The following is a 15,308-nucleotide window of genomic DNA, read 5'->3' as shown; positions in this document are numbered from 1 at the left end:
CGAGGTCTTGTTAAATCGACAAATATATTGTCAGTAAAATTTACTTTTTCAACGATAATTTAAATTGTTTCGCAAGACCTATTTTATAAAGCGTAAATGTCAATTATATCATTTTACCGTGTAAATTTAACCATAATACCTAATGTACATTTTACATGGGGAACCGTAAAAAATTACTGATCCACTTGTAAAAACTACTTCAAGATAGTTGAAATTTTAATAAATGTATATTTTACAATATCTAGATTGTTATATTAACAGGATTTATAATTAAAAATACAAGCAAGGTCTTGTTAAATTGACAAATATATTGTCAGTTAAATTTACACCTACGAATTTGTATTATCAGATAACATCATAACTTGTAAAATTTAGGGGACCCTCTTGGCTTCACCGGAGTCCAAGAGTTTCCTGTAAATTTAACAAGACTTTTTTTCTCAGTGCAGACTTTATGTTTAACTTTGTGTCGTACGGTATTCCCAACTTTGAAACTTATGCGCATGTCACCTTCTCCATCAGCAATCATCTGCGCTTTATTTCCAACTTGTATCGTAGCTGGACTATCGAATTTTCTGAAGCTGATGAACTTTGAAGATCATCATGGCATGCTGTGTAGCGCCGAAATTGAAATACCAGAAAGCCTCTATCAATGAACGAGCAACCACACCGTTTGCAGCGAAGAGTTGGGGTTGATGTTGGTACTCCTTCTGCTTCCGCCTGTTCCGTTGCTTCCCGTCAATTTCTTCGGCTTCGTACAATTCTTTGCCAAATTCCCATGCTAGCCGCGGTGGAAGCATTTCGGACGATATCTTCGGGGATTCTGTCTTGAAGGATGTCCCGTGCTACTGCTGTGATATCTTCAGCTATTAGCCCGGATGAGTCTGCAAAGGCATCTATGTCTCGTATTGCGCGGTTGATCAGAAGTGATTCAAGCTCAGTGACAGTTTGCTTTGTTTCCGGCAATGCGTTCCATAGCATTCCGAATTCTCGGTATGCATCATTTAGCAAGGACTCAAAGATGCGATGATGATACAGTCATCGAAGGATATATTATTATCCCTCTTTGCAGTAATAATAATAATAATAATACTATTTTCTGGGCCAGCATCGGAGGCCGTTCACCGCCGTTTCTTACGACACTGATTACCGAACTTGGTATAAGGGGATATTTCTGCGCTTTACCACACCTTGCGCAATAGCTCTGGTCGGTGATAATGTTTCGCTCATCGTCATACTTTTAATAATAATAATCAGCCAGGCTATTACCCAACGCACCATCTTAGGCCTAAATCATCAAGCGACTTCTAAAGCCATTAATCCAGGTCAGTTGGGTAGCCAGGATTTTGTTTCGGGGGGGGGCACACCATTGAAAAAAAGTAAAAAAATAAAAATATTTGTACGTACGACCATACGCCACTGATCCAGGTGGCCAGGTTACAATGCGTAGGAGAGTGGTGGCAAGCCCTTCATGCCACGCGAGCCAACACTTACTATTACCGTTAACCTCGACAAGTTTTTATGGAATGGGAAACCGAAGAACTCTGGGGGAAAACCCCTTAAACCAGTGGGGAGAGAACTTGAAGGAGTAGTTCCGAGTTTACAGATAACGTAATTGAGCGAGATGGGTGGCCATGTCGAAATCGGGATGTTTTGTGGCCCGCATAAGCTGTGAGAGAAGCTTTCGAAGCCGGTTCGACAACTTTGTTCAAAAATCTCCTGAATAATAATTCGGCGTCTCGCAATCTGCAATCATGTTCTGTACCTTGTGGGATAGTGCTGACCAAATGACCGTGCGGGCTACTTGAAACTACATGAGGGCAAGCGGGTCCTTACTAGTCCCGTCATTTCTCCGGTGACAACGTCGAATACATCTCGTATTGTCAAGAAATCGCTGACTTATCTTTTCCAGCTTCAACAAGTCTCCGGACCGGACTGTTTTTCAATATCATAGCGAAAAAAGCCACCCATCTAAAGAGAAGTCAGGACACAGTAGTTCAGGATACAGTTGAGACGAAGAACCTCAGATGATCAACTTAACGGCGGTGGGGCAACGAAAGCGTGGTGGCCCTATAACCTGTTGAAGTTTACAACACAATAAGCAGAACGCAACCGGAAAAATGATCAAACCCACGGTTTAAAACAGTTAAAAAGGACCACTTGTTTAATTTAATATAAATAATTCGCAGTTAACATAGCTAATAAGACTGAAGCTTGACCGACAGTACTGATATCAAGCTATGTTCAGATTTTATATAGTTGAAATATTATTTTATCTTATTATAAGATAAGATATATCTATATATATTTAAAACAAGATGTCACGGACATTTAAGTACACAATCTCCCCGATGTTATAAATATATTTGAAATATTAAAATTAAATTTGAACAAATTTTCAATCAACCATGAGGAATTTTATGGAAAATTAATTTTTCGAGTTATCTGGTTTTGGAATAAGGTAATGAAAAGCGAACAAGTTCAGTTAAATAAATTTTTAGACAAACCGAATTTTTCAAGTTATCTGTTTTTTTTTAGAGTCACACGATATGGTGTCGGCTAGAGCCTTAGACACCAACAGTTATCTGGTTTTGGAATTAAGGTAGCGAAACGCGAACGCATTTAACGCGTTAACTTAAATTAATTTCACTCAAGTCGGATGTATTTTAGAGTTAGATGGCGCCTGTATCAAAGATGACAATAGTGCGTAAAATAGCTCAAAATAACCAAATTGTATTCACTAAAATGGGGCAAATAACCAAATGAAAATAGTACACACAAATCCGTAGGGATTGTGTGTAAGAACCGTATACATGAATTATCTCCATCGCTTTTCTATCTTCAACAGCTATGCATATCTTGAAGTTATCGGTTACAGCCCAGTTTCCCGCGGAAGGCTTCTGTCTCTCGAGATAAATAATATCGAAGTAAAAATATTTACGGTTGCCAATCTTTGAAGTCTAAAAATAGACCTAATGGTTAGGTACAAAAGCAACCTAGACACTGAAACCTTTGGCACCAAATTGACCTAGACAACGCAATGACTGGCACCCAAGTGACGTAGACACCGAAATGACTGACATCCAAGTGACCTAGACATTAGAATGGCTGGCACCAAGACATCGTAGAGGTTTATACGCTTGACAACAGTTTTGAAGACGAGAACGCTTGGCACAAAAGCAACCTAGACACTGAAACCTTTGGCACTGGAGTGACCTACAAACCGACATGACTAGCATCCTAGTGACCTAGACACCGAGGAGCAACAAACACAAGGAGAACGCAGCAAGTCTTTGAACACGGTAACGCAGTGTTGTGTACAAATTTCATTGGACGAACCTTTACGCTGAAAGTTTTACGGAAAGGGGTAAGACAATTTCCGAATTTTCCCCTTCCGATGGTAGCAGGCGCTAAAGCGTCTAACCAATGAAAAATGTACCCAAGAAAATGCACGACTTTTGACGGGTTGCGTTCTCCATGTGTTGGTGGTGCTGTGTTTGTTGCTCCTAGCTGGCACCCAAGTGAACTAGATACTACGATATTGTTATGATCAAAATGTTATTTTACTCGATTGATATTTATCCTTTTATTTCATGTTGACGTGTATTTCAATTAACTTAAACTTGAACCAACACGTGGGGAACAACAACAAACAACGGAATGCATTTGGTTTCGCTATTCCAGGGGATCATACCACCAGAAAAAGTTGTTTCCTTTAAAGCATTTATTTCATGCTGAACCCAAGGCTGAAATATCGGCCACCCAAATGAAATCTGTGAAACCTTTTCATCCTTTTTTTCCATTAAATAAGGCTTCAGTTAAGCTGCGCTCATACCTCAATTTGCTTGAATTCGGTGCTTGCTTATTGCGTCGTAGGCATACGTAGTAGCTAAGCCCCGCCTTAAAACAGCCGTCATGACATTATTCTGCAACATAGATCACGAGGTTAAATACCATACGATCCTCTTTGGGAATCTTAATAACATGGCCGACACAAACTTGTTATCATGGCAACGAACAAAGGTCACATACAGGAGCAAGCTACGAATAACAAAGGAATTCATTTGTGCATACTTGTGTTTTTTACTTATTTTCACAGCAAAAGTAAATTCGCGTTATTCCATACTTAAAGGGCCACATAATTATTCCAATTTCAATAGTTTCTAGCGCTATTGTCCGGTATTTGGGCATGGAAATTGTCAAACAATGATTGGTCACATTCTGGCTGAATTTTCCAAATATTCTGAGGCCCTTTAAGAAGCATGTTATCAGCGACTTTGAATGAAATTCCTAATATAAAAAGTTTTAAAAACCGCCAATTTTAATACTAAATAATTGGCAAACTTAAAATGTACTTTACAGGTAATATAAATATATATACTTACGTATTTTTTTGGACGTTTTCGGTGCTACGAGGTGGCGAGTCAATGCTCGAGTCAGAATTTAAAAAGATCCGGCAATGGTGAGGTGATCTCCTTGTGGGAGTGTCATTCCCCCTATGGCGTCAAATATCTTAACCAAACCACCTCTAAGAAGAAATACCATGAAATTATATCTCTCGAGATAAATTATATACAGGGTGTCCACAAAAAAATGAACCAGGGTGAATATCTCACAATCTGTTTTAGGGACGAATTTGAAATTTTCAGGTCGCATAGAGCGTGTAGGGGGAACACCTACTTTGAAAAGGTCGATGACCTTGAACCATGTCTTCAAGGTCATCCAAAAATTATCTCGTGAACCGTAAGTGTTTGAAAGTTGGTTCCAATTAGAAAGGTATTTCACGTCACGTAATATGTCTAAATAGCTTTGACCCGATCGAGAAAAGTTTTACTAAAATCACAAAGGTCGTAAAAGGGAAAATTGCAAGAAAGCGCTATTAACTCGAAAACAATTCGTGTTACATTATTGAAATTTTCTAGACGAACTCATCATGGTGGGAGTCTTTAAAGTTTGTAAAATTTTATGACCTTGAAAACGCGGTTCAAGGTCGTGAAAAATTATCTCGCGATCCATTGGGTTTCTATTAGAAAAATGCGTATCACCACATTCTCGTCCAATTAGCTTTGAACCATGTCTTCAAGGACATTCGAAAATGACCTTGAGAAATAACTTATAATAATGTAACACGACTTGTTTTCGAGGTATTAGCGCTTTCTTTCAATTTTCTATTTTACGACCTTTGTGATTTTAGTAACAATTTTCTCGGCTTCCTATTGGTTAAATCTGATCGGGTCCAAGCTAGTTAGACCTAATACGCGACGTGGAATACTTTTCTAATTGGAACCAACTTTCTAACACTTACAGTTATCGAGATAATTTTTGGATGACCTTGAAGACATGGCTCAAGCTCATCAACATTTTCATAGTAGGTGTTCCCCCTACACACTCTATGTGACCTGGAAATTTCAAATTCGTAAATAAAACCGATTTGCAGATATTCGCAATGGAATCCGGAACTACCTTCAAATTGATTGTAACCTCATCTTACTATCTTGAGATTAGTTTGCTTAGAATACTTCAGTGACGTAAGCTTAGAATTCTATTTTAATAATGAAATCGACATTTATTTTAATTCAATTTAATTCACTGATTGACCACTTTTCCAACAGAACCCTCCCTCGCCGCCTCTGGCTCCGAAAATGCAATTTCTTAAATAAGCGTTTCGAGTTTAGCTCGTGATTGGCCGGCTTAGGAAATCACATTTTTAAGCCTACTAATAGATTTTCTCACCTCGATTTCTTTTGATAAATAGTTTTAACGATTTGATTACATATTCTAGTTTTTAACGAACATCTTAATACGCTTCTATAATAATAAACCTATTCACAACAAAGGGGTTTTTTTTAAATGTTTTGAAATACTTCCCAGAATGAGGACGTTGAGCTTAAATGATATGCGCGGGCCACCACCACGAACCAGAAACGAACGCTTGAAACCTAAAATCCCACGGCTGCTAAATTAAGCGTGGCTATACATTGTGCCGGAAGTCTATTATTTTATTCTTTAAAATATCCATCCGTAACGCGTTGAGTACGAACGGGAGGGGACGAAAAAGTTTTCAAATTGGTTGTGTCCCCTACCCGTCGTTCCATCGCTGACGACTCGTATTGCCATAGCCACTTCAATGTTTTCACGGTAATGGGCGCCAAATTCAGCCAAACGTATCGCTCCTCGAAGAAGGGCAGTAGAAGATGGGATACTTCAAAGGTGATAGAGTCGCGATTGTACGCTATAATCTTTATTCGTAACGGTATGGTGGGTGTGACGTTTACAAAGAAGAAGAGAGACGAGAGTGTTTTAGTCAAAGTTAAAATGGGTTCCTCCTTTATTGGTGGGCCACTTTTCCGACACGGACCGAACCAAGCTCTTCTCCCTGTTTAAGTTTGACCAGTTTTGGGAAGATTCGTTTTCCGAACACGATTTGCGTCGCAACTTGTCCAGGATGACGCTGACGAGTCGCTTTTTCCTGGGCAAACTGTTCGTCGATGGCGAGCAATTGGTTTTACTGGAATTCTGCGAATAGAGCGCGCGTTCTTTTTCGACGGGAAGTGGTTTGTCGCAGTCACCGCCCTTCGGCGGAATCGAAGAGCAGTCGTTCATCGACGCTTTTCGGTAGTCCGTCGCGGTTAAGTTGTCCAGATTGATCTTCTCGACGCTGTTGCGCGTAGCGGATCTTCTGTGTACCGTAGGACTGCTGTTTTCAACGTTGGTGTAGACGGTATGCTGGTACACCGAGTGAAGTCTCGTTATTTTTCCTTTCAGACACGGGCAGAATGTTTGTAAAAAAGTACGTCGATACTTTTGACTAAGCAAGCAGTACAAGAGGAAATTGCCAGCGGCGTTGACGGCCATTAAAAAGTTGGCCACGTTGCCCAGGCCCAAGATGATGATGCCCATGTTGGTGTCGGCGTCGACCTCGGCGAAGACGTGGTACAGTAAGATGACGGCCGTCGGCAGTTGACAGACGAAGAAGAGGATCACCACCGCTATCAACATGACGGTGATTTTGTTCTCTTGGGTCGAAGAATCCCTGGCGGAATCACGACGACTCGTCATGGTTTTGCGAGTTTTTTTCGAGATGTGAACGGAGCGAATGAGGAAAGAGTTGAAAATGGCGAGCAGGACGAGCGGAATGAAAATAAACATGACGACGGTGAACCAGTAGAAAATGGTCTTGTACAAGTTATTTTTGCCGAGATCGGAGAAATCCAGACGAAAGAACGTGTCGTTAGTTTGCTGGTTGACGTCTTCAATGATGACCCACTCGAAGGGAGTCGGCAGCGTGCACGTGAAACAAAAGAGAGCCACGAAGAGAATGGCTTTTTTGGCCCTTGATTCCGTGCAGAGGACTTTGCCCCGGATCGGGTGCGTGACCACGATGAAGCGCTCGAAGGTGAACGTCACCGTCAACCAGACGGACGTGTTGCTGCACGCGTCCGTCAACATTAAAGCGAATGGACGAAGCTTCCAGTAAATGTAATAGTCCGAGGTTTTCGCTCTGGGATAATGAGCGATGGACAACACGAACGTGAACACTAGGTACAACATATCGAAGATGGCCAGGGCGGCCAAGTAAATGTTCGTCGAGGAGCGCATGCGTCTTCTCGTCATGATGAAAATGGTGACAGAGTTTCCGATCACGCCGATGATCATGACTAGAGGAACGAGAATTCTTTGAATCCAGAACCTACTCTGATCGCGAAACTCCAACAGTCTTTGGTCGATCGCCTTGACCGTTTCGTTTGACACGCCGCCGGTAGCGTTGCTGTCGTTGGCGCACAAAATGTTCATTAACAGTCCAGAAATGTTCGAGCCAAGAATGCAGTCCGCCACTTCCATCGCGAGTACACCCACTTCGGACGTAGACGCCATCTTGCGATTTCTTTTATACTATCAGCCACCAGAGTATCAGTGTTTCATCTGCGAAAAGTAAAGAAAACTGAAGTCAATTAATTTCGGAATACATCAGAAGGAACCTCATTAATTTGAGAAGAATGACGCGGTCAGCTATTTTTGACCCTTTTTGAAGAGAAGAGGTCATTCTCGAGAAGAACTACAGCCCTTATTTCAAGGATGTTTTTCATTCTTGGCGAGCACTCTTATTATTATTTTTTCAGGAAAGTGGCTACCTCTTTCTAAATTAAATAAAAATAGCGTTCTAAAAGGGGAAGCTATAACAAATTTCTACTTCTTTGCGTTTTAAAACTTCAACAAGACACTAATTGATAAAAAAACATTTACAAAAACGTAAAATATCTGTTAATGCTAAAAAATAGTTATCTATATTATAAAAACCACTTCGTCGTCGTCGTCGTTCGAGCTTTGGTTAGTCAGTAAGGAAGGCCAAGGCGGGCCGGCGAGGAAAAAGCGACCCGCGGAACAGAGGGAAACCGAGACTGCCATTCGCTTCGTTACTGAGGTGGTTCGACTATCTATTTTCTCAAAATCTGTCGCCCCTGAGAGTTGGGCCGTGTTTGTCCCAACACGCAATACATCCGAAATTTTCTCTCTTTCCGCCGCGAATTTCGGAGGGGGTGGGGGAATCGTATGGGGTAGTTTCAGAAGGCCTGCGAGTTTCGGAAACGAGGAGGAGCGGGGGATTTCGGGGTCGTTCCGATTTGAAAGTCCCGTGGCTCTCTCGGGGGTTTAAAGGGGTACAGGGGGGTTTGGTACGACTGCGAGTTTGAGTTATTTTTGCGGGCAAAAGGATACCACGGAAATTCTCGCAATGGTAAGGGGGAGGGGAGTACTACGGAAATTCTCGCATGGAGAAAAGGGGGAGAGGGTACCACGGTAATTATCACATGGGAAAAGCCGAGTGGGGGTACCACGGTAATTATCACATGGGCAAAAGGGGGGGGGGGGAAGGGCCTTACTGGGGTGGTTCTACTATGGGGAAAAGTGTACCACGGTAATTATCACATGGGGAAAATGGGGAGGTGGGTACCACGGTAATTATCACATGGGAAAAAAGAGAGGAAGCCTTACTGTGGTGGTTCGACTATGGGGAAAAGGGTGCCATGGAAATTCTCGCATGGGTAAAGGGGGGAGGGTGCCTTACTGCGGTGGTTCGACTATGGGGAAAAGGGTGCCACGGAAATTCTCGCATGGGCAAAAGGGGGAGGGTGCCTTACTGCGGTGGTTCGACTATGGAGAAAAGGGTGACACGAAAATTATTCCATGGGAAAATGTGGTTTGGGAGGCTTACTGGGGTGGAGTAGCTCGGAACACACAACTAGCTGAGGGCCTGCCTGTAAGGCGGGCTTCTTGGCTAGTTTTGTTATAAAATCAGCGCCTACCCACTCGGCGGAAGACGCAAAAACTAATTACTTGTAAACGGGCGCGCTGCTTCGCACGAGCTTTTTCGGGATTTTTAAAAGATCTAGTCGTTGTTCGTCAAAGTTTCTGAAGATGGCACAGTTATCGCCCATAAGTGAAGAAATCGAACTTTAAAAAAACAATATGAAACAACCGCTGAATTTATCTTACGTGATTAAAATTAAGTTTTAATTCGCGACCGAAACGAGTCTAGGTGGCGTAACGACGCAAGCTTCTCTCAAGTTCTGTCGAAAAAATACACTACTGGCTTATCTGCTACTGACAAATTAAAAAGTCATAAGAACGTTTTTTCTGAAATAAACTTATAAGCAAACGATGCAAAAATTATATTGAAATGCAAGTATCATTATTTATAAAACGAATTTACGAATAGCGATGAGGAAAAACTAATAGCGTCTGCTTTAGCCGTTACCTATCTAGGTTTTAATGGCGAACCAAAGAGGGCGCATCGATAGTTTTCGGTCGTAAATTAATAATTAATTAGTAATGAATAATAATTACGTAGAGATTTCAAAACCATCCTCACAGCCAGCGTGAGAGATGAAGCGTTGGCAATGCACGAATGTTCATCTGCTTCTTAGTAAGTGAGTAACTGAGTATCACCCATCTCTGATTAATTGGGAGTAAATAGCAGACGAACTTTCTCTAAAAGAGCTGCGATGATGGTACCAGCGTAAAAACATTTTTTAAATGTTTTTCCACTTATCAAACTAATATTTAATTTAATCAAATAGATTCATGATCAATACTGCAAAAAAGAGAACCTAACCATAACGCACCATTTTAGGAACTAAATCTTCGACTGCTTATAGATAACAGTGGAGGTCTTCTTCCACTACGTCACTATAAATTGGCTCCGCCCCACGCGTCGACGGAGGTGACCTAGGGTATTCCAGTTGAATATTCATGGGTTAAACTAATTCATGGTGAGAACGAGTGTGCGTCAAGCCCTGTATTAAAGAGAACCGGGAAAGCCCAATTCTGCTGCATACCGCCATCTTCAGTATAGTCGTAATAAACGATTTGGGGCCAAATGATCGAACGCCATTTGATCGACACCTTTTATTAGTGTTATAAAAAATGGATGAAAAGACCAAGTGATCGACACATTTTCTGTTTGTTAAGTATTTTCCGTTTGTCGGGTTCCAGCCAAATTGTGCGCTTTTTGGGGATTTTATCGTTAAAACTTTCAAACAACTTTTGTATACAATTAGTGTCTTATTTAGGAAAAATATTTAAATATTGGAAATACTAAATTATCAGGTAACGTCGAAATTTAATCTACCGGTCTGAAGATTATAGTGCTTTATCGTTCTAAAGCATGATTTGTTACGCATATAAGATTCTTTTCCATGGTGATTAATAGTTTCTATCGGCCTTTCGGCTAAGATTCGTGGTCATATCTACAATCAACAATGTTGCAGAACATGATTTAAGCCTAACCTAATCTAACCTAACCTTAACCTAATCTAACCTTACCCAACCATAACCTAACCTAACCTAATCCAACTTGACCTAAATTAACCTAACCTAACCTCAGCCTAAACCTAACCTCAGCCTAAACCTAACCCCAACCTAACCCAATCTAAGACTAACCGTAACCTAACCTAACCCGCCCTGCCCTAACCTTACCTAACATAACCTTAACCTAAACTAACCTACACCTAACCTGACCTAACCTGATCTCAACTTAATCCTAACCTAACCTAACCTAACACGTAGGAACACCTTATTATTTGAGCAGAGCCAGTATACTAAAATTTCACCTGTAATCGTACCTACAGGGCCGGATTAAGACTTTATGGGGCCCTAGGCCCAAGTTAATTTTGGTGCCCCCCTTGGCGCTTCCTCAATTTATAATTGAGAAATAGAAGGAAAATTCATTTTGCTGCCATATTTAGTATGTCGTCAGGGGCTAAACGGCAGTCCGTCAGAGAATGTGACAATCAAACGTTTTTGGTTCATAGGGGTGGACGCATTTACTAAAATTATTCCGGAAGATATTTTGTGAAAAGCAAATGATTCAAGTTTTGTACTTTTATTTTTTTCGAACCCTCTTGGTGCCCCTTGTAGGCTTGGTGCCCTAGGCCCAGGCCTATTCGGCCTATTGGTTAATCCGGCCCTGCGTACCTGGTGACATCGTATTCCACTGACCTCGTAACTAGTACAGCAAATTGGGCTATCAATGGAAGTGGTTTACAAGCAAAATCTTTAGCTTGCATTTCTAATGAGGCAATATAAAAATTCCACGAAAAAACTGAAAAAGTGTCGATCAACTGGCGTTCGATCATTCGGGCTTTTACCGTAACGAACATTTTCCTTTTTATTCGGTTATTCGAATTAAAAAACGATAAATCAACGGAATGGAATTATATTCGTTTAATTTCAATGTCCATTGTTCGATACCATTCAAACAAGAATTCGGATCTTGAGGCTCTAAGATTAAGATTTGATGTAATTTCATATTTGTAATAAGACGCAAAAATTCAATTTTTGACCCCCTAAAAGGTCGCCTGTCGTCATGGACGTCAAAATATATTTTTTATCGAGATTGACAGAAAAATGTTTTGCAAAGTAATGACTTGAGACCCACCACGCAACAAAATGCAAATTGAAAGTTAGAGGGACTAGTATGAACCATCACCTTTCTGGTGGATCAATGAATTTGACATTTCCGCCAGCAGGTTTAACGGAAGCTAAAGGTGATTGGCGCTAGTTACGTTAAAAACAAACCGTATAGTGCGTTATAGCGGACGATTTTTCGATTTATTTCATACTCCCTTTAAGAAACCAGATAGTAGTAGGGCAATTAGGAGGCCAAGATATATCCTCAATTTAAAAAGGACAGATAGGGAAAGAAAAATAGTCCTTTATCTCTGAAAAAGTCTTCGAAACTTTGCTTCCATCAATTAACAGCAAAGGTCTAATTTTCCACGACACCTCTTTTATTCCCCTCGGGCTCACCCCTAATTGTTCCCCGGAATTAAAAATAGACCTTTCTCGTTCCGCTCCTACATTCGCGGCGAACTGTCTTTCTCAACCCGTTGTGGCATCTCTTAAATCCGACGCTTTCCGGGGGTGGGGAGGTCCCCTTTTAAAACCTCGAAAGATGGACGGGATGTATTTCTATAATTATCTGCCAAGTTTAATAAACGACCTTGATTAAGACGTACGTGGAGCATTTACTGTCAAAACGCGAGAGAGCGCCCGCGTGCGCCGAAGGAACGAGAAACAGGCTCAGGCGTTTGTTGCGAAAGACACGTTAGGACTTGTCAAAAGGATATGAAAAATTAAGGAATCAATCTCGCGCCAACGTCGTGGACAATAGATTTATCTATTGGCTATTTTATATTGTAACGAAGGATTTTACTCGCAAATTATTCAAGGCTGCTTTTCACTGGGCCCAAACAAATAGTGACTGTCGACTTTTGAGTCTTCATTAGGCCTAATATTTGTTTGTTTGCGTCGGCGCCAAAACCAGTCCTAAATTTTAAAATGGCAATAAAATGATGATTCTATAAAACGAATAAAAATTAGAAAATAAAATTTTTTACTCTTACGTCACAAGACAGCTTTATTTTAGTCTTAGCACGTCAGGTAAGAGAGAGTGAAGTAAAAGCTACATTTAAAACCAGAAGGCCCTTTAAGAGTAAGGGTGTGTAGAAGGGTAGAAGTATAGCTTTAATAAGCGCAGTCATATTACATTATATATTTACTCTGTGCGTTTTCTAGCGTGGGCTTAATCTGTCTGGGATTCTTACCAGATTATCCGACCTGGTTTATTAGGAATTAAATGCGACACGCACATTTAAGTACACACAATCCCCCGATGTAATAAATATATTTTAAATATTAAATTTAAATTTGAACAAATTTTTAATCATCTTGTATATTAACTTAACAAAGCAAAGAGGAATTTTATCGAAAACGAATTTCGGAAATAATGTAGTGAAACGCGAACGCGTTAATTTCATTTAATTTTTAGACAAAACTAATTTTTCGATTTACCTGGTTAGCGAATGCGAACGAGTTAATAAAATGGTACGAAATTCAAATATGACAATAGTGCGTACGCTGGTTGTGAGGTCCCGCTAATTGGCCAAAAATCTCACTTCAAATTAAAATTTCTGAATGCAACCGAAAACGTATAATTTTCAACCAAGTCGGTCTTAATTTAAAAAAGTAGCTAGATTTAAAGTAAAATACAGGGGCGTAGGAAAGTTTTTGAATTTGGGGGGTACATTGCGAGCGAAGCGAGCCTCACATGCCGAACGAGCGAAGCGAGCGAGGCGCTCCACAATATATGATATTATAAAAGTGGACAAATATTTGGAAATTTTATTTCAATTTGACCAAAAATCGAAAGCATATTCCAAAATTTGAAATGTGGACTCTCATGACATAATCGCTGTAAATACAAATTAACAATATTTTAGGGGGGGGGGGGGGTGACCAACACAGGTTGTCCCCTAGTAGAAAATTTAGGAGGGAACATTGTCCCCTTGTCCCCCTGGTTGCTACGCCGCTGGTCGAATATCGCCAAGAGCACTAAAATGGGCAAATGACCCCCCTATCTCAAACATTTGGGCTACCGAGGGCATGCTATCTCCTTTCGATTTAGATATCCCTGGTCCTTCTAAGCCTAATTATTGGAGAGTTGTGTGGAAAACGGCAGCGGTGGCATCGGCTACACTGTACGTGTATCAAAATTGGTAATTTCAGAGATTTTTTTCTATCATTTATGGATTGGGCTAATTTACCAATACAATATTTTCATATTGATAGACAAGGTAAGCCAGCCCTCAAAAGCGTGTAGAGAAACTTTATTATGTCAATTTTTTAACAAAAAGCCGATAAAATGAAAAATAAAGAGTAGTTTAACGACTAAGTTTTACAAGATTAGACTGAAAAAATTTCAGAATGTGATTGTCCGGATCACGAGGTACGAAAGAGGAGGAGCTACTATATTTTCACCCACATATTTCAAACGGTGTTGTGGCCCTTTAAGTGTCAAATTTATTTTTCAACTTTATTTTTGGGGTGTATAAAATATTTGGTTACTCCGAATAATTCGATCAAATATCCAAAGTAAATAATTCGATTCGTCTAAAATGTTTGCGAATATTTGTTTTCTCTATCAAATAGTCGAATATTCGAAAAGAAGGTAGAAAATATTTGGTATTTGAAACAGTTTGCAAAACTGGTCGAATAACTGTGGGCTTTTCGTTGAATGTTTATTTTCAAAGCCAACAAACGAGCTGGTTTTTAATATTTTTCTTATTTGCTAAATTATTAACCCTTGTTGTGTTTGGGAATACTTTGGAACAGCAAAGTAAAACTACAACTAAATCAGTTAACTGGCCAGCACTGTTTTTTTACAGATAATCCCCAAGGGATTTGTGTGTACTACTTTCACTTGGCACGTATCCGCCCCCACCGTTCGGGCATAACTTTCTTTGTAGTAAAATGGTAAATAATAATAATAATAATAATCAGTTAGGCTACCAAGGGAAGCCTAGTTATTTTTATTTCATATTGGAGCCCAAGAAGTTGGTCATTTGCATATTTTAGTGCTTTTTGTCGATTTTCATTTTGAAATTTGAATTAAAAATATATATAATACATCGGCGGAATTGTGTGTACTTAATTTTATATGTCCGTGACATCTTGTTCATTTAAAAATATTCAACCAAACTATTCGAAGTTTTAAATATTCGACGTGGCTAGAAAACAAATATTTGATAAGTAAATGGGGTTTTGAATGATTTCATGAAAACTTGATCTCTGGAAGTTTGGCCCGAGCCAACTTGAGAATTTTAATGCCTTATTAATTCAAATGATCGGGTTGTATCGCGTAGGAGGGTAGTGGCGAGTCCTTCAAGTCACCCAACACTTTTACCACTACTATTACCGTTCATCTCAACAGGTTTTTTGGTAAAGGGGAAACCGAAGAACTCGGGGAAAAACCG

At 40.1% G+C, this 15,308-nt stretch overlaps 1 protein-coding gene across 4 annotated transcripts in view; it reads right to left on the bottom strand.

The window, feature by feature from the left end:
- Positions 1-5,562: 5,562 nt before the first annotated feature.
- Proc-R (Proctolin receptor) overlaps positions 5,563-15,308 on the bottom strand; it is a 145,913-nt gene continuing 136,167 nt past the window's right edge. For all 4 annotated transcript variants that reach the window (XM_090176986.1, XM_090176988.1, XM_090176987.1 and 1 more), the window contains one exon: positions 5,563-7,920. In XM_090176986.1, the coding sequence (XP_090033112.1) occupies positions 6,298-7,872 (1,575 nt within the window). In that variant the 5' untranslated portion in view covers positions 7,873-7,920 and the 3' untranslated portion in view covers positions 5,563-6,297. The remainder of the gene's footprint in view (positions 7,921-15,308) is intronic.

The sequence above is a fragment of the Leiobunum rupestre genome, chromosome 6 (assembly GCF_980474605.1).
Source record: "Leiobunum rupestre chromosome 6, qqLeiRupe1.1.hap1, whole genome shotgun sequence".
Taxonomy (NCBI): Eukaryota; Metazoa; Arthropoda; class Arachnida; order Opiliones; family Sclerosomatidae; genus Leiobunum; species Leiobunum rupestre.
The sequence above is the reverse complement of the archived record's forward strand: the minus strand, read 5'-3'. Positions and strand labels throughout refer to the sequence as shown.